The sequence below is a fragment of the Pygocentrus nattereri genome, chromosome 9 (genome assembly GCF_015220715.1).
Source record: "Pygocentrus nattereri isolate fPygNat1 chromosome 9, fPygNat1.pri, whole genome shotgun sequence".
NCBI classification, from domain to species: Eukaryota; Metazoa; Chordata; class Actinopteri; order Characiformes; family Serrasalmidae; genus Pygocentrus; species Pygocentrus nattereri.
In genome coordinates this window covers 20,721,411-20,741,676 of record NC_051219.1, presented here as the reverse complement: position 1 = coordinate 20,741,676, position 20,266 = coordinate 20,721,411, and the positions used below count along the sequence as shown (strand labels likewise).

The 20,266-nt window shown below is 38.6% G+C and overlaps 1 protein-coding gene across 1 annotated transcript in view; it reads right to left on the bottom strand.

The window, feature by feature from the left end:
- Positions 1-3,111: 3,111 nt before the first annotated feature.
- The window catches only part of plxna1a (plexin A1a), a 307,799-nt gene continuing 290,644 nt past the window's right edge, over positions 3,112-20,266 (bottom strand). Inside the window, exons 28-32 of the mRNA XM_037541618.1 lie at positions 9,757-9,947; positions 9,289-9,458; positions 8,723-8,935; positions 7,989-8,139; positions 3,112-3,732 (exon numbers count right to left, since the gene is read on the bottom strand). Of these exons, the coding sequence (XP_037397515.1) occupies positions 3,637-3,732; positions 7,989-8,139; positions 8,723-8,935; positions 9,289-9,458; positions 9,757-9,947 (821 nt within the window). The 3' untranslated portion in view covers positions 3,112-3,636. The remainder of the gene's footprint in view (positions 3,733-7,988; positions 8,140-8,722; positions 8,936-9,288; positions 9,459-9,756; positions 9,948-20,266) is intronic.

Below are 20,266 nucleotides of genomic sequence, written 5' to 3'. Positions count from 1 at the left end.
AGCTACACTACCACAAATAAACCACCATTCTACAACAAAGAGTAGGGTCCTTTAATGTTTTTAAATCTAGAATATAAAGCAATTCTAGGCAAACAAATACGTCAATACTTTCAACACTGAAATCTTTCAAAATGGGGAATAGATCTGATGCCCTCTACATGTTACATAACTTATAAAACAGCCCCCTATAAAAAATTATGAAAAGTAGCAAAAACAATATCAAAGCAAATCAGTTTGTCCTGAGACATTACAATGCAACCAGCTGCTTCACAATCAATATTATGAAAGCCCTGCTAATGGCATAAGGCTGAGCATGTCAAGATTCTTCCATCAGGAAAACCAGAGAGATAAATAAATTGTTGCCATTTAGTACAGTGTGTAAATCAGAGACCACCATTCATTTAATTTCCAAGCAAAACATTATTCCTTTTTTCTGGGGAGTTTAGAAATAAAGTAATCCACATACACGAGAAAGGGGGAAGTCAAAGGAAAAGTTTTTAAAAAACGATTAATTATTTAATAAATTTAGGTTTTACAGTAATAAATGATACAGCAAAACTTGTAACAATCGTGACCTGGCAGACCACCAAAACTTAAGCTTATCAGTAACTGAACTTTTAGCTCTGAGAGGAAAAGTCAAGCGCTAGTCTTGATTCAGGTCTAAAAAATCCACAAATGTTTCGGTACATCCTTCTACTGTGAGAAAGAAGACAATTCAACATTATGGATCTGAGAGGACCTATATCTGTCAAGAAATCATTACTAAAATGTTTGCAAATCAAACAAAGATTTTGCTTATGTTCTCAGAACAATGTATTGATTGAGAGATTACTTTAATAATAAGAAGCAGAAAATGCAACTGATTTCTAAAATTGAACTTTGGGGGTGTAGAAAAATATCCCTGAAGTTAAAGTGAATCTACATTTACATTTACATTACATGAATCTCTGGAAGGCCATAAATTAAATAAATTAAGAGTGGTCTCTGATTTTTGTACAATAACATATGTGCAACAAAATGACAAGTTGTACCTGTATTTCATGATTTTCATTATTACTGTATTATTATGAAAGTAACAACAGACACATTCTTTAAGACACCCAGTTGAAGATTAAATAAAATGCATGTCGAAAAAAAAAACAATGGGCTTGGGCTGAGTATAGAATTATTACAAATGTTAGTTCTTCCATTAGTATCATGTTTGCCTAAAAATGGATTTTTCTGGATAAATAAAGATTAAAAAATAAGTCATGGTTTGATAAATGTGATGAAAAATTAAATACATTTCAGTGACAAAAGCTGAAATCATACAATTTATATATTTGTCCTTTGTGCAATAAAATCATAAAAATGTCTACAGTGGGTCTGGAAATTTACCGCTCTCATTATTAGCTAAAATGTCTCACATTTCTGAAGAGATTGTCAGTTTTACAGAAGACACAATGCATGGTTTTATCGGTTTGGAGACCTGCTCCTAGTTGGACAGAACAGACTGATAGCAATTTTGATAATGATAAAAATATCAGAATCCCCCCAAAATAAAATAAAACAATAAAGTGGGATACTTTATAATATACAGTTGCCTTGAGGTAAAAACATTCTTTTGCTATTTTGGGTTTATGACCATGAGTCTTTACATCTGCTTTAATCTCAGAAGGAATGGTAAGGGGGAAGGTGCTTGCTGTTGTGTGAACATGCCTGCCTTTAAATATACTGTGGAACACATGGAAGAGAATCACCCTACAACAGACATTCACAAACGTATCAGCGTTTTTGGAGTAAAGGGAGAAAAAAAATCAGGAAAATGCCTTTGAGATGCCTAAAAGAATATACATTTTCTCATTTCTTCACATTCCTGTCAAGACTGCTTGCAAAAATGATAAAATACTGCATGTTACTAACTATTGAAATATTCTACATTCTTTCATGACATTGACAGAGAGGAAGATCAATTTGAAATAAGTGTACAGGAAGAATGCAAATGTAAAAAAAGTACAGTTCAGATCTATTACAATTACTTGCATCTGCTTTGCTGAATCAAAGCTCATTTTTGTTCACCTCAATGTAAAATTATGAAATTATTAAAGGAGTAAATTAGCTTGTGAGGACTGCAAAATCACAGATTTCAGAAGACCTGAATGAGATTACTTTCATGATAATTTATTGCATTGTAGCAATGACTGTTAAATTCAAATCTCCTTGCACAATCTACAAGCCTATTTGCTACAAAGAAGCCAAATTCACAGCAGGAGCACGGAGTGTAAAAGTGCTGTAAAAAGCGCACTGCACTACTTTTTCTTTTGTCACCCAAAAAATTATAACTAAAGAGACTGCTTTAGCAGGTAGCAAAATGAAAGTTGTGACTTCACATTTTTCTAAATGATTTGGGATCTTCTCAAAGTGTGACTCAGCATCACACAACAAGGCATAAACACCCATGACTATGGCTGGAATCCTGCTGCACCTAACAGTGAAACTGTTACATTTTCCTTAATGGGGTCAATATTCTTTGTGCAATATACACAAGTGCACAGTGTAATGTTCAGGGCTTTTCTGTGGTGTGTAAAAATGTAAAATAATGAAAGATTGCTAATTATCTGTCAGGAAGCTCGTTTACAAGCATTTCTGCACCAGAGTCACTAAAGGTCAAAGAACACCTTTTTATGGTGGCTTTTGCAATGAAACCATAATAGCAATAAAAGAAAAAAAAAATCTTTTTTTCCCCCACTGTCCACTTTAAATACTTCAGTCACTGGGCAAGTCAACATTAAATCATAGCACAATTTATCTCAAGAGAATGTTTTTGCACTAAACAACATTCAAACAAAATATGGCACAAGAAAAGTTTTTAAATTGTTCTTTTCATAGTTCAGTCTTTGTTTCACATATCAAATTCATATTTTGTTGAACTCTTTTCTATGTTAAAACTGGAAAAAAATATCAGCTTTTACTTTTTTCCATAAAAAAGTTGTGTATACACACACACACACACACACACACACACACACACACACACATACATACACACACACACACACACACACACACACACATATATATATATATATATATATATATATATATATATATATATATAATCATTTTTGTTACGCTGTGGTTCCTGGAAATTGTGCAAATTCAGCAGTAACACAAGTGGCAGGAAACTGAAGCAAGTAGGCAGTCAAACAACCTAAAGGAGCAAAAAAAAAAGTTCATAAAATAAAATCAACTGTTAAAACAAAATGACATTCTGTAAACTCCTCTGGCATTACGCAATCTCAAATTTGAGGTGGTGAAGGTCCTTTACTTCATTGTCCAAACCTCTTTTTGCAGGATCTAAAATGTTCACTTAAAAACAATGTACAAGTGTCCTTCAACACACCTTGAAATAATAATAATAATAATAATAATAATAATAATAATAATAATAAAAAATAAGAAATTTCATTTAGGAGAGACATTTTTTGTATTTTGTGTACAGGGGACTGATACAAGATGATGCCCACCCTCCTGGTATTACGGTAATGGGGCAGGGGGTCTCCAGTGTACTGTTTCTGTCTTTTAGTCTATTAGCTTTGTGTCTGGATGTTGGGGTAGCTCAGGCTGGCCTAAAGAACAATGAAAAAGAGTGAGTCCTCAGCTGGACAGAGTCATAGTGTCAATGACCTGCTCCAGTTTGCTGCGTAGCCTCTGCCTCCGAGCCTGTTCATCCTTTTGCAGTGCAGAGAGGATCTGCAGGAACAGAATAAAGGGGAGTGGATTTTACAGCCAACTTTAAAAGTCTGTATGAGTGTGAGATGCTGATACAAGGCTAAACTAGAACACAGAAAAATAGGTAGGCTAGTCATTCACATAACTGCTCATAACAAATGGCATTTACACACTTGGCAGGAACAAGTACTGAAGCTTCTGTTTGTGTAGTCAGACCAAACAGCATTTGGTTCCATGCCTTTCAAGACGATCATAATGCAGAACCAAAAAAGAGAGAGCAGACTATGTAACCTAATAAGAGCTGTGGAGCTGAGTGTTAATTCCCCTGTTTAATATGGGTTCACTGAGGATACGCATGTGTCCATGTGCACATCTGGATAATGAAGCATATTGAAGAATACAAGTAGCTGATTAAATGCTGCCAGCTACAATATAATAGGCTCAAACATTACAGAAAATCCAAATGATTCAAGGCAAAATGGTAACAATGGATAAGATTATAGTATAAGATTAGAGTGCTACTCACTGACTTAAAAATGCAGAGGCTACGCAAAAATACTCACTTTAAATCTCACCTTACAGATCATCAGAAACTTTGTTCAGAACTCCTCTCTCTCGTTCATTCTCTCTAAACCTCCTTCCCTACCTCCCCACTCTCTCTCTCTCTCGCAATTCTGTGCAAAAGTCTTAGGCACATTTTCAAAATGTATTTGTGTATGTGTTTATTTGCTGAGAAAAGTGTTAATATTTGAATAAACGTAATTTACAGAATATTATTAATAATGATATATATATATATATATATATATATATATATATATATATATATATATATATATATATATACACATTATATATATATAATTTTTATAACTTTATATAACTATATAAATAATATATACAACTTTTTATATATATATATATATATATATATATATATATATATATATATATATATATATATATATATATATATATATATAGTAATTTTATGGATGGTAGTGTGTTTGTTTAACCATTTTCAAACCTCTTCTCGAGGAAGCCCAGTATTATATGCAGTTAAAAAGCTACTCCTGGTTTGACCAATCAGTGCTTCAGTAAATTGTGCTCATGATATAATTGATGATATTAACAAGTCTCTGTGGTGGCTGTGAAGGTGTCAAGGAAAAATACGGACCCAAGAAATTACTTTTTATTGTTTTCATGTTTATTTGAATTATAAATATGAGTTTATTGTAATGTATATTGTGATAAACTCACTGCTGAGGTAGATTGTTTAAAAATTTGCTTAGATACCTAAAACTTTCACACAGTACTGTGTATATATATATATATATATATATATATATATATACACACACAGTATCTCACAAAAGTGAGTACACCCCTCACATTTCTTACATCTTTTCATAGGACAACTCTATAGAAATTAAACTTGGATATAACCAAGTAGTCTGTATACAGCTTGTATAGCAGTATAGATTTACTGTCCTCTGAAAATAACTCAACACACAGCCATTAATGTCTAAATAGCTGGCAACACAAGTGAGTCCACCTCACAGTGAACATGTCCTAATTGTACTCAGTTGTGTACACCTCCCTGGTGTCATCTGACTCATTAGAGTTGCAAGGTGTGAATGGTGAGCAGGGCTGTTAAATTTGGTGTTTTGGGTACAATTCGCTCATACTGGCCTCTCGATATTATGGCACTTCATGGCAAAGAACTCTCTGAGGATGTAAGAAATAGAATTGTTCCCTGAAACAATTGAAACAACCCTGAAACTGAACTATAGCACTGTGGCCAAGGTCATACAGTGGTTCTCCAGGACAGGTTCCACTCAGAACAGGCCTCGCCAGCGTTGACCAAAGAAGTTAAGTCCAAGTATTCAGCGTCATATCCAGACGTTGGCTTCAAGAAATAGACGCATGAGTGCTGCCAGCATTGCTGCAGAGGTTGAAGAAGTGGGAGGTCAGACTGTCTGTGCTCAAACCATACGCTGCACAATGCATCAACTAAGTCTGTATGGCCGTTGTCCCAGAAGGAAGCCTCTTCTGAAGCTGACACACAAGAAAGCCTGCAAAAATTTTGCTGAAGACAAGCAGTCCAAGAACGTGAATTACTGGAATCATGTCCTGTGGTCTGATGAGACCAAGACAAACTAGGCTCAGATGGTTTTCAGCATGTGTGACGGTGTCCTGGTGACAAGTAACTCTTGCCTATAGTCAAGCATGGTGGTGTTAGCTTCATGATCTGGAGCTGCATGAGCGCTGCCGGCACTGGGGAGCTGTGGTTTATTGAGGGAAACATGAATTCCAACATGTAATGTGACATTCTGAAGCAGAGCATGATCCCTTCCCTTCGGAAACTGCACGGCATGTTTTCCGACTCGATAACGTGTGTGTGTGTGTGTGTGTGTGTATATATATATATATATATATATATATATATATATATATATATATATATATATATATATATATATACACACACTCCACACTTCCCAGTAAAGTGATGCATTGTTTAAAAAAAACAAAAAAGAAAAAAATGTTCTATTTTTTTCTTTTTTAAAAGTGGCATGGCAATGAGATTTTGTTTATGTTACATCATGTCTTACTCTGTGAGTTTACAGGCCAGTGTCTAAGCTGAAATCCAATGATTATCTGTTTCATGTAGACCTGGAGTTTTTCCATTAGCTGTTTGCCCAAGTGCATGTAAACACGCCAAAAAAAATTACTGACAAAATCTGATAGTCTATCACATTTGTAAGTGCATGTAAATGTACACTGTGTGCACAATTATTAGGCAAGTGAGTATTTTGACCATATTATCATTTTTAGGCATATTTTCTAACTCCAAGCTGGATAAACTTGAATGCTTAATGGATTTAAGCATAGCAGGTGATGTGTATCTGTGTAATGAGGGAGGGTATGGCCTAAGAAGGTCAACACCCTATATCAAGGTGTGCATAATTATTAGGCATCTTTTTTCTTTAAGCAAAATGGGCCAAAAAAGAGAATGACTCTGAAAAGTTCAAAATTACAAAAAGTCTCTCAGAGGGATGCAGCACTCTTGCTAAGATATTGGGGCGTGATCACAGAACCTTCAAAAGTTTTGTAGCAAATAGTCAACAGGGTCGCAAGAAACGTGCTGAGAAAAAAGACGCAAATTAACTGCCAAGGATTTGAGAAGAATCAAGTGTGAAGCTACCAGGAACCCATTATCTTCCAGTTCTGTCATATTCCAGAACTGCAACCTACCCTGGAGTACCAAGAAGTACAAGATGTTCAGTGCTCAGAGACATGGCCAAGATAAGGAAGGCTGAAACCCGACCACCACTGAATAAGACACATAAGCTGAAGTGTCTAGACTGGTCCAAGAAGAATCTGAAGACAGATTTTTCAAAGGTTTTATGGACTGATCAAATGAGAGTGACTCTTGACGGACCAGATGGATGGGCCCGTGGCTGGATCAGTAACAGGACAGAGCTCCACTTTGAGTCAGACGCCAGCACGGTGGAGGTGGGGTACTGGTATGGGCTGGTATTATTAAAGATGAGCTGGTTGGACCTTTTTGGGTTGAAGATGGGCTCAAAATCAACTCCCAAGCCTACTGCCAGTTTTTAGAAGACACTTTCTTAGAGCAGTGGTACAGGAAGAATCTGCATCTTTCAGAAAGACAATGATTTTTATGCAGGACAATGCTCCACCACATGCATCCAAGTACTCCTCTGCATGGCTAGCCAGTAAAGGCATTAAAGATGAGGCTGTGGTTGCTGCTGCACAAAAAGTTGATCGTCAACAGATCAAGAAACTGACAGACTCAGAAGGCTTATCACTGTTATTGAAAAGAAGGGTGGCTATATTGGTCACAATTTTTTTTTTTATTTCTCAGAAATGTTCATTGGAAAGCTTGGAGTTGTTTGTTTATAATTCTCACTTGAACAGATGAAAATAAAAAAGTGAGATGGGAAAATGTGTGTTTTTCATTTAGCTGCGTAATAATTCTGCACCATTATAGTTGCCCAATAAATGTGCACATATAGATATTTCTCCTAGGAAAGCCAAAACTTCACTTTATATTTCTTAAACATTCATGTTTGAGGTTTATTAATATTTTTGATTAACCGAGAGCACTGTAGTTGGTCATTAATAAAAATAATCCTCAAAAATAAGACTTGCCTAATAATTGTGCACACAGTGTATTCACTATTTGGCATACTTCTACAGAACACTTAGCACATAATTAATCAATCAATGCTTATATCTCCACAGCTCACCTCATCTTTGTACTTGATGATGTAGGAGTATATCTCATGGAGGGCACTCATACTGTTGAACTGGTTTAGGTGAAGTCTGGACTGCTCCGCCAAATACGCACTCATGTCCTGATCACTGATAGCAGGCATACGGGATATATCGGAGTAATACCTAAATAAATAATTCAATAAGTAATTTTTTATTAATTAATTATAAGTTATCATATAATCAAGAGTGTCTAAGACCCCCCCGCCACCACCACATTGAAAACCTAAACACAAACACACACACACACACACACACACACACACACACACACACACACACACACACACACACACACACATATGTGTACTGGGTGAGTCAAAAGTACAGGACACCATTTTATTTCAGAAACTAAACTTAACTAAAACTACAACCAGTCATTGTCAACAACTCTGTGCTGGACTGCAATGATTTTGTGAGGCATATGGATGGTTACCATGGAGAAGACATTTCCATTGTGCTCTTACAAGAAGTTTCTGAAATAAAATGGTGTCCTGTGACTTTTACCCCACCCTGTATCTACAAATCTATCTATCTATCTATCTATCTATCTATCTATCTATCTATAGATATATACAGTAGTACCTATAATATATATATATATATATATATATATATATATATATATATATATATATATATATATATATATATATATATTACCTCCAAAAACAAACACCAAGTAATTTACCCTTACTGGCTTACATACCTTTCTACCCAGTTCTTATAGCTGGGGATGTCTTTAGCATAGAGCAGCTTGTTAGATGGTGAATCTTTTCCCAGTTTATGTTCTGAAGTGGAACATGAGTCCATGAAAGTCTGAGCCACCACAGACAAGCAGGCATCCGTAATGCTGTTCTTATGGATATCAAACACAAACTGAGGATTCTTGATCACATTCACCCAAAATCTCAAAGGCAAACTGTAATGAGGGAGAAGAAGAGCAGGTTATAATTAAAGGTTTGTGAAGTTTTATGTTGAGTAGTAATGTCAGTTACCTGATGAATTTGAAAAGACATGGTGAGAAACTTAAAATATGAAACATGCAAGGGAAATGTTCTGTACAGCAGTGATCTTAATTATAATTATCTATCTACAGAATCAGAGGTCACTGTATCCCCTTTTGAGGCTTGGCACCTCTCAAGGTGTCTTCTATTGTCATCTTTGGGATATTTTCATTGTTTCAATGTTGCTCTTTGCCTGGCTTTTTAAGGGTTTAGACTGGAATTTCTGTGATGTGGCAGGGTGACAATGTCTATTACTGAAAGTGCTCACCAGTTACTCTTCCAGGTGTGCCGAACATCTGCATCTGTGATCTGGTGTTTGTCTGCCTGCTCGTCCAGGAAATCAAACATATATTTGATGGCAAGGGGAAGGGCACTGCCTCGGTGTGCTGTGCTGAATATCGTCTCAAACAGGTCATCCACAAACTTCTGCAGTGTGCCCTGAGAAGATATGCTATGTCAGATGGTCAAATGCACTGAACAAAGCATTTCCTGTTTTACACCTTGTCTTATCTGTCATTACTAATTTACTTTAATAACATTTTAAGAAAAAAGTGAGGAGTGAGCATGAGAGACAAATGAAGAAATAGAGGAAAGAAAGAGAAACAGAAAGAAACAGGGATAGAAAAAAAGATTAAGAAAAAGAGAGAGAGACAGAATGAAACAAAATGGCAAAAAACTGAAGAATTGAAAGAAGTACCTACAACATGATGTACAACACAAATGTCTGTCATTTTACCTTAGTAGCTAATAGTCGTGTCAGGTAGATCTCTGAAACCATCTTGCTTCCACGATCACCTTCTCTCTGGTCTGAGTGGTCATGATTCTTGACTAGGTGCCAGAGTTTTGTGCCACTTTCGAGGTCAGGCGTTATCATGGGTGTCCTGGAGCGAAGACTGTCAGGACTACTGGCTGTCCTCAGCATACTCTCTGATAACACAGAAACGCACATTCCTCAGTTAATGTTATGGTCATATAAAAGTGACTCTTTAGTCATGGCACAATTTTATTTAATTTTTTAAAAATTATTTTTTAAATAAAATTTAATATTATATTAGCCACATAAGTAAGGGATATGTTATAAAGAGAGGTTAAAATTGGGTTGCAATGAGATGCAAATCATGTGAACCTAACATTAAATACTGCAGACAACAAAAGCTGAAACTGAGAAATTCTGAGAAACTGTGTGGAGAAGGGGGCATGGCCGAGTGTCAAATGCAGGACGGAGAAGCCGGCCCGGCTGAACCAGCAGGCTAAGTAGCTGATGATGCTCACCCGTACCTTGTTTCTGGCAGCCTACTTAAAGACAAACTCTTCCTTCAGTAGGCAGCAGAGCCCCAAGAGAGAAGGAGACCCAGGCAAGGCGCGAGAGTGAGCCAAACAGAGCCATGCCAAATTGAACAGTCCCCGCGAGTTGGGCCTTGATGTTATAGTTTTGTGTTTCAAATAAATTTCCGCTCTCTGCCTTCACCCCTGCCCCCAGCGTCTTTCCTCTCCACCCGTTCAGAACGTTACAAATGTTTTTTTTGAAAAACATATGCCCATTTTGAATTTGATGCCGACAACATGCTCATCATCAACATCATTGTTTATCTACTGCTCTAATTCAATATCATGCTGCTATAGCAAACTTGCACTCTGGACTTCATATTGCTGCTAACTGCCTACTCTCCTACTCTCCCTCTCTTGTGTATTTACCTTATCTATTTTGTCTAGTCTGTTTTTTTTGTATCTATTTTGCTTATATTTATCTATTTTAATAACAGCTCTTGGGTGTAAACTGGACCATGAGATCTTAATTTCGTTCCACCTCATGTACCATGTGATGCGAATGGCAATAAAATCTCCTTGAATCCTTGAATCCAAAAAAATTGGGACAGGGGCATGTTTACCACTATGTTTCATCACTTCTTTTAACAAAACTCTGTAAGCATTTGGGAACTGAGGAAACCAATTCCTGTAATTTTAAAAGCAAAAGGTTTTCCTATTGTTTGATATATGATTTCAGGTTCTCAACAATTCTGGACCTGTTTTGCTTTTTTTTCACTTTTTTTACACTCGGCCATGCCCCCTTCTCCACACAGTTTCTCAGAATTTCTCAGTTTCAGCTTTTGTTGTCTGCAGTATTTAATGTTAGGTTCACATGATTTGCATCTCATTGCAACCCAATTTTAACCTCTCTTTATAACATATCCCTTACTTATGTGGCTAATATAATATTAAATTTTATTTAAAAAATAATTTTTAAAAAATTAAATAAAAATGTGGTGGGTGACAGGTCTGGACTGCAGGTGGGTATGCTGACTTCCAATTCAATAAAATCCTTCTCCTTGTTATGTGAGATGCAATGGCAAAACCATCCCTCTTTTTACTATTTACTGAAATGCAGGACAACAAAAATAGCTGTTTCCATTCTAGGGTGTATCTCCACTTCAAATGCATCAGACAGGAATTTCAAAATGGCTGACCAAAGTTAGTTAGTTAGTTCAGTTTTACTGTAATAGATATGATGGAGAACTTTAAACTGAATAAAGCTGAGCTGGGCACAGGGCATTGTTCCATTGATTCTTCTTAATGTAGTCTCCCAAATTTCATCAGGTATCCCAGATCCAAACTCCCCCTCCCATTCTGTATGTATTTTAATTATTGTTGTGTTTTTTGAGAGACATGATAGTATTGTAAATACATGAAATCAGGCCTCTGAGTTGCGAACAAGGTGCTAAGATGGTATCTATTCCTGATCTTGGGGGCAAATTCGGGAAAGTTGGACATTCAGCATGAATGAAATGGTGTAACTGAAAATAACTAGATAGGTTGGAGTTTAGAAGCTTAAATTTTGTGGAGATGTCTTTAAAGCTGGCAAAAGTCCAATTTTGCTGGAAGAAACTGATGATTATTACATATAGGACATACAGAAAAACTGAATAATTTAAAATTCCAATGAAACTGTCCCCAGATTTAAGAGTAAACAATTGGGCATGACGTAAACTGTACAATTGAGAAGGGCAGTTTGACTGTAACTAGAGCAGCAAGAGATGTTAATGGACTAGAGCTAGATTCAATATTGCACCATTCTGTCTGTGGGAACTGCACCCAGTGTATAATTTTTTGCAGACTTTCAGCCCAGTAACAATACAATGTGTTGTTGCTGCTGGATGCCTAAATTTCCTTCGGGATCAATAAAGTATCTATCTATTTATCTGTCTGTCCGTCCGTCCGTCCGTCCGTCCGTCCGTCCGTCCGTCCATCCATCCATCCATCTATCTATCTCTACAAAAGGTCTGGGAGTGCAAGACCACCCTGGGATCTAAGTCTTTGAATAATTCATTACATACTCTAGGGATTTTGCCACACCATAAAAATGACATCATTTTGTCCACGTTTTGAAAAAAAAAGATTTTGGCAGAAAAACTGAGAGGCACTGGAACAAATACAAAAATCTGAGCAGCACATTCATTTTGATGCAGTTAATTCTGAATGCAAGAGCATTTCTGGAAATCGAGCTTAAGTTTATTGATCAAAGGTACAAAGTTATATTTATAAATACTAGACATAGAACTATAAGACTGATCCCTAAATATCTGAAGCTTGATTTGTTCAGATGAAAAGGCAGGTCCGAGCCTAAAATCTGCAGAGCTGGGCGATTTACAGGAAAACATTCACTCTTAGAAAAATGCAGCTTGTACCCTGAAAAACTGCCAAATATGTGTAATATTTCCACTACCATTCTAAATGAGCTCAGGCCCAGAGAAGGTGACAGCATTTCTGGATCTTATTTGCATTTTAGAGTTTTAACTTGCATTTGTGGATGTAGCGATGAACTGTTTTCACAGAAAGTGAATTTCAGAAGTAATTTTGAGCCCATACAGTGACTTCCACCACAAGAATCATGTCTGTTTTCAATGCAGTGCTGTCTGAGAGCTCAAAGATCAAGAACATATTTGAATGTTACTATGTATCATAGATGATGAAAAGCAAGAGAAAAGAAACCCTTGTTGCACTATTTGCTTGTGCTGTCTTTCACAGAGTGTGAACCACTCCTCATCTTTTCTTCTGAAAGACTCTCTGGAATGTTTTTTTTATACCCATACCATGTTACTGACTTGTTGCCAATCTATCACCAGGTGATTTTTTTTATAGCATTTTATACAACAGTTAGTTCCAACCATGAAAGCTGATTGGTAGAGACATGTTCTAACCGTGCTGTTGTTTTGCCATAACATCACATTTTATTGATGTATAAAGCCTGAAGTGGGCTTGCTCCTGAGTACCTGCAAGACCTTATTTCCTATTATAAGCCACCATGATTACTCAGATCACAGAGTGGTGGCTTTTTAATAGTTCCCAGAATTCAGAAGTCCTCAGCTGGGGGAAGAGCCTTTTCTTATAAAGCCCCCCAACTCTGGAATGATCTTCCAGAAAATGTTCAGGACTCCAATTCAGTCGCAATCTTCAAATCTAGGCTGAAAACTCACTTGTTCAGTTTAGCTTTTGGTAGTTAATGTTCCCCCTTAGATAAAGGCGGCAGATCAAGGGGTCCATGGACACAGGGAATTAAAGTAAACTGAGATGCTGGATGCCGTCGACCCGCCGCTTGCACGCGGTCACTCAGGTTTGTGGCCAGTAGAGCAGAGGGATGCCAACTGTTTCAGGGTGCTCCCATGTCTGTGTGTCCTTCCTGGTTTTCTCCTTTTAGTTAAGCTGTTATAGTCAGATTTGCTGGAGTCATTAGCCACACTCTGGAAATGTTCACATTCTCTGTTTCACATACACCCAAATAGAACAAAACTATCTATCCATCCATCCATCCATCCATCCATCCATCCATCATCTTCCGCTTCTCCAGGGTTCGGGTCGCGGGGGCAGCATCCTGAGCAATGAGGCCCAGACCTCCCTTTCCCCAGCCACTTCCACTAGCTCCCTGGGAGGGATTCCGAGGTGCTCCCAGGCCAGCTGGGCGATATTGTCACGCCAGCGTGTCCTGGGTCTTCCCTGGGGTCTCCTCCCCGGTGGACTTGCCTGTGACACCTCCCAAGGGAGGCGTCCAGGAGGCATCCTAACCAGATGCCCGAACCACCTCAACTGGCTCCTCTCGACGTGGAGAAGCAGCGGCTCTACGTTGAGTCCCTCCCGGATGACCGAACTTCTCACCCTATCTCTAAGGGAGAGTCCAGCCACCCTGCGGAGGAAACTCATTTCGGCCGCTTGTATTCGCAATCTCGTTCTTTCGGTCATTACCCAAAGCTCATGACCATAGGTGAGGGTGGGAACGTAGATCGACCAGTAAATCGAGAGCCTTGCCTTATGGCTCAGCTCTTTCTTTACCACAACAGACCGGTAAAGAGCCCGCATCACTGCTGACCCAGCACCAATCCGCCTGTCAATCTCCCGCTCCCTTGTATCATCACTCGTGAACAAGACCCCGAGATACTCAAACTCCTCCACTTGAGGCAAGAGCTCATCCCCGACCCAGAGAGGGCTCTCCACCCTTTCCCGCGTGAGAACCATGGCCTCGGATTTGGAGGTACTGATCCTCATCCCGGCCGCTTCACACTCGGCTGCAAACCGATCCAGTGAAAGCTGAAGTTCACAGCCTGATGTCCCCAATAGGACCACATCATCTGCAAACAGCAGCGATGTGACCCTGAGGTCACCAAACCGGCAGTAAGTCAGAACAAAACTAATTCCATCTCATTACCTTTTTCAGTAAACGACTGCCCACCTGTCTGGCCAGACACTGATGGATTACTGTAATGCGCTACTGTCAGGATGTTCTAGCAGTAACTTAAATAAACTTCAGCTAGTTCAAAATGCTGCAGCCAGGGTCCTTACTAAAACTAGAAAATTTGACCATATTAGTCCAGTCCTATCAGCTCTTCACTGGCTTCCAGTCAAATTCCGCATAGACTATAAAATTCTCCTGTTAACGTATAAAGCCCTACATGGGCTCGCTCCTGAGTATCTGAGAGACCTTATCTCCTATTATGAACCACCACGATTACTTAGATCACAGGGTGCTGGCTTCCTAGTAGTTCCCAAAATTCAGAGAAGCTCTGCAGGAGGAAGAGCTTTCTCTTATAAAGCGCCCCAACTCTGGAATAATCTCCCCGATAATGTTCGGGACTCAGACACAGTCTCAATCTTTAAGTCTAGACTAAAAACTTACTTGTTTAGTTTAGCTTTTGGTAGTTAATGTTAATTCCCTTTAGATAAGGCTGCAGATCCAGGGGTTCATGGACATAGTGAATTGTGGGTAAACTGAGATGCTGGTGCTGCTGTCACTCACTACATGCAGTCACTCAGGTTTGTGGACGGTGGAGTGGGTGAATGCCAGTGTCTCAGGGAGCCTCCGTGTCTATGTTACCTTCTGGCTCTCTCCCTTTAGTTAGGCTGTCATATTCAGACCTGCCGGAGTCATTAGTCACACTCTGATAATTTTTTACATTTTCTGTTCTTCATAAATCCAGTCTAAACTAATTCCTAAATCTTTCCTTCCTCCGAGTTACTGACTGTCCACCGGTCCGGCCCAATACTGATGGATGTCCCACCCTCAAGTCCCCCTGTCCCCCTGATTGACCAGACTGATGGAAGTTTCTGGAACGCAGCTTCTCCACTACAGATCACATCCAAATCTATATGAACTCTAATTGTTTCCACTGTTGATTATACACACCTGAATATATTAGAACTGCGTGGATGTAAAATTGACTTTTCAATGTTTAACTTATAAGTTGTCTGACCAGTGGTAGGATGGTCCCCCCTTTAGATGTGAGTCTTGGTCCTCCCGAGGTTTCTTCCTCCTCCAGCTCTGAGGGAGTTTTTCCTTGCCTCAGCGCTCACGGGGGTTCTGTATATTCTGTATATTATGTTCAGTGTTTTGTCTGATTCTCTGTGCTGTGATTCCCATTTTTGTAAAGCTGCTTTGTGACAACATCAGTTGTAAAAAGCGCTATATAAATAAATTTGATTTGATTTGATTTGACTGTCAAGCTCTCCTGCTACATGCTTCAGACCAGCTGCCCACACCCCAGCTACCGCCACTTTAAGATTACATTTGACCTACAGCCGATTTGGTCAGACTCTGAAGATGAGACTACATGTTTGGCAAACAGTATTCAGTTCATTTCTAGCTAACATCAGGCTGTTCAGGTGTTCTTTCGTCATAGGTACCGACTGAAAAGCATGCTCAGTGGTAATACAATTCCGGAAATTAGTGTAAAGAGCTGGAAAACGAACTGCTGGCTGTGCAGTGAGTGAGTGGAGCTCATGACTCTGAAGCAGCAACAAGCTGCTTGCTAAGGAACTATAATCTGGTGGAAGGAACTGCTGCCATTAAAACATTAAATGCTGCTATAAAAATTCACTGCCCAATTTATTTATTTAACTGTTATATAAAAGCAACAGAACACTTGTGGTTGTGTGCTATCGCAAAAACCATCACAGCTGTGATGATCTATGGCTGTGATTTTATTTCACAATAACACACCCCTTCTCGTGTTCTATTGCTTACACAATTTTATCAGACTCATGTTGCCGCCGTCCCAACTTTTTTGAAATGTGTTTTTGGCCTACAAATTTAAAATGGGCATGTATTTTTCAAAAATAACAAAGTTATTACCTTTACGTGTATATATACAGTATCTCACAAAAAGTGAGACATTTCTGTATAAAAATATAAAAAAAATATAATATATCTTTTCATGGGACAACCCTGTAGAAATGAAACTTGGATATAACTTAAAATAGCATTTTATATAACAGTATAGATTTACAGTCCTCTAAAAATAACTCAACAAACAGACATTAATGTCTAAATAGCTGGCAACACAAGTGAGTACACCTTACAATGAACATGTCCGAATTGTGCTCAAAGTGTCAATATTTTGCATGACCACCATTATTATCTAGCACTGCCTTAACCCTCCTGGGCGTAGAATTCACCAGAGCTGCACAGGTTGCTACTGGAATCCTCTTCCAATCCTCCATGATGACATCACAGAGCTGGTGGACGTTAGACACCTTGTGCTCCTCCTTCCGCTTGAGGATACCCCATAGGCGCTCTATTGGGTTTAGGTTCAGCGACATACTTGGCTAGTCCATCACCTTTACCTTCAGCAAGGCAGTTGTCATGTTGGAGGTGTGTTTGGGGTTGTTATCGAGTTGGAAAACTGCCATGCGGTGCAGTTTCTGAAGGGAGGGGATCATGCTCTGCTTCAGAATGTCACAGTACATGATGAAATTTATGTTTCCCTCAATGAACCAAGTTTATCTAGGTCTCATCAGACTACTGGACATGGTTCCAGTAATCCATATTCTTGAATGGCTTGTCTTCCACAAAATGTTTGCAGGCTTTCTTGTGTGTCAGCTTCAGAAGAGGCTTCCTTCTAGGATGATGGCTATGCAGATCGAGTTGATGCAGTGTGCAGCCTTTGGCCTGAGCACTGATAGGCTGACCTCCCACTTCTTCAACCTCTGCAGCAGTGCTGGTAGCTCTCATGCGTCTATTTTTTAAAGCCAACCTCTGGATATGACCCTGAACATGTCGAGTCAATTTCTTTGGTCGACCCTGGCGAGGCTTATTCCAAGAGGAACCTGTCCTGGAAGACCACTGTATGACCTTGGCCACCATGCTCTTCTTATAGCCTAGGCCATCTTTGTGGAGAGCAACAATTTATTTCTCACATCCTCAGAGAGTTCTTTGCCATGAGGTGCCATGCTGAATATCCAGTGGCCAGTATGAGTTGTACCCAATTGTACCCAAAACACCAAATTTAACAGCCCTGCTCCTCATTCACACCTGGAACCTTGCAACTCTAACGAGTCACATGGCACCAGGGAGGGACATGGACACAATTGGGCACAATTAGGACATGTTCATTGTGAGGTGTACTCACTTGTGTTGCTGAATATTTAGACATTAATGGTTGTGTGTTATTTTCAGAGAACAGTAAATCTATACTGCCATACAAGCTGTACACTGACCATTTTAAGTTATAATTAAGTCTCATTTCTATAGTGTTTACCCATGAAAATATATATATATATATATATATATATATATATATATATATATACATACTTTTTATATATACAGTAACTTAATTCATATATGTGTGTGTGTGTATGCATATGTGTGTGAATTCAGTTACTGTACGTGTAAGACCTGTAATTTAATCTCCCATTTCCATTCTATTTTCAATTTGAATTTCCTCCATGTGTTTGAAACTGAGACTAGGTTCACTTCTGCTCACATTTCCTTCCAGGTATTCTGTGTTATATCCATATTTATTTCAGATTCCGATCTCTGCTTTATTGTTAAGGAGCTATCTTAGAAAAAAATATTTTGTTTACAAATCATTACCCTCTCTCCATTCTCAATTTGTAATTCAAGGAGAATTTTTACTGGAGTAGGTTTCAATAGTTTTCCTATTTTTTTTGTGTAGTCAGAAAAAGTCTTTAATTGCAAATATCTGAAAAAGTTTCCCCTGGCAAGACTACATTCATTTTTAACTGTTCAAATGTCTTACCACCCTTGTTCAGTTCCTGCCAAAATTTAATTAAACCACATTCTATCCATTTTTAAACATTTATCTAAATTGGTAGGCATAAAGGTCTTCATATATCCAATGCATGTTAGCAGTAAGACAAACATTCATATGTACGCTTTCAGTACAGCCGAGCAGAGACATAGGGAGTGTGGACCATAAATTGTTTTCTTATAATTGGCATCATAAACGTTTTGTGCAGATTTGGGAATGTATATACCACCTTTTGACCATTTAAACCCACTCTGTTTTATACTTTGTAGTATTCTGCTGTTAATATTCCCACATTGGTTTTGTATCTGAATAATATCCACATTGAAATAAGTGTTTTTCTGAAAAGGAGACCGATAGTCAGACCTCAGAGGAAGAACAATGCAGATTCCATTTTGGCAATGGAAAAATGGTCCAGCTTTTCACACACACAGATTGTTGAAGGGGCATGGGAGTTTGCCAACCCAGTCTTCATGCGTTATGTGGACTTGGATGAGGCTTCTGACTGTGTTCCCCAAGATATCCTGTGGGAGGTCCTCCAGGACTATGGGGTGCCAGGGCCACTACTCCAGGCCGTTCTCTCTCTGTACTCATGGAGTGAGAGTTGTGTTCGAATACTCAGCATCAAGTCAAGCTCTTTCAATGTGAGTGTTGGGACTCTACCAAGGTTGTGCCTTCTCCACTTATGTTTGTGATATTCACACACATAGTGTCAAGCGTAGTCAAGGTCAGAAGTGATGGCATTATTTGTGGAAGTTGGAAGGTGGTGTCTGTGCTGTTTGCAGATGATGTCCTTTTCAGTGTGAAGCAGTTGGTATGTGGATCAGCTCCTCCAAGTCTGTGTCAACAGTCCTGGCCCGAAAGAGAATAGAATGCCCACTCCAGATGAGAAGACCTGCACTAGATGAAAGACGTAAAGTACCTTGGGGTCTTGTTCTTGACTGATGGGAAGAGGGATGGTGAGATCATCCACAGGCTGGCACAGGCAGCAGCAGTAATATAGTCACTGTATTGGACTGTGGTGAAGAGGGAGCTGAGCCATGGCAAAGACCAAAAAAAATTACATCACGGTTACGAGCACTGGAAATGAGCTTTCTTTGCAGGGTGGCGGGCTACACTCTATAGGCTGATAGGATGTAAAGCCCGGTCTCCAAGCCACTTTCCACATTGAGAGTTTTAGCTTTAGGTGTGGTATCGTGGTTGGTTCTGTCAAATATATCAGAATTACATCTGGAAAAAGGGATAAATTATGGTCTCCTTTATTTCAAATTCTTTTATGTTGTCATCTCTACTGTCTTAATATTAATGGCAAACAAGAGGGCCGGAAGAGAACAGCCCTGTTTATATCAAAATTCTAATGTAAATCTCTCTGATCTGTACCCATTAACTTTAACAGCAGCCTGTGGATCTGAACAAAATGTTCATAGCCAGTTTAGGAAAATAGTGCCAAGTTTAAACTGTTTTAGTGTTTGGAAGATCAAAGGCTTTCTGGGCATCTAGTAATAGAATCATTGCTTCTTTTTCCTTTTCTTTATGATGCAATGTGTTGGGACTTGTTTATTTTTTAGTTTTCTGATTTTTTTTTTGTTATTCATTGGTAAACATGTTAATGCTGAAATTGTCCTGTTCTTGTAGTTTGAACAGTTACAGCAAACTGTCCTGTATGACACACCCTAAGGAGGATTTGGCCTTCTTAGAACACTCAGTTTACAC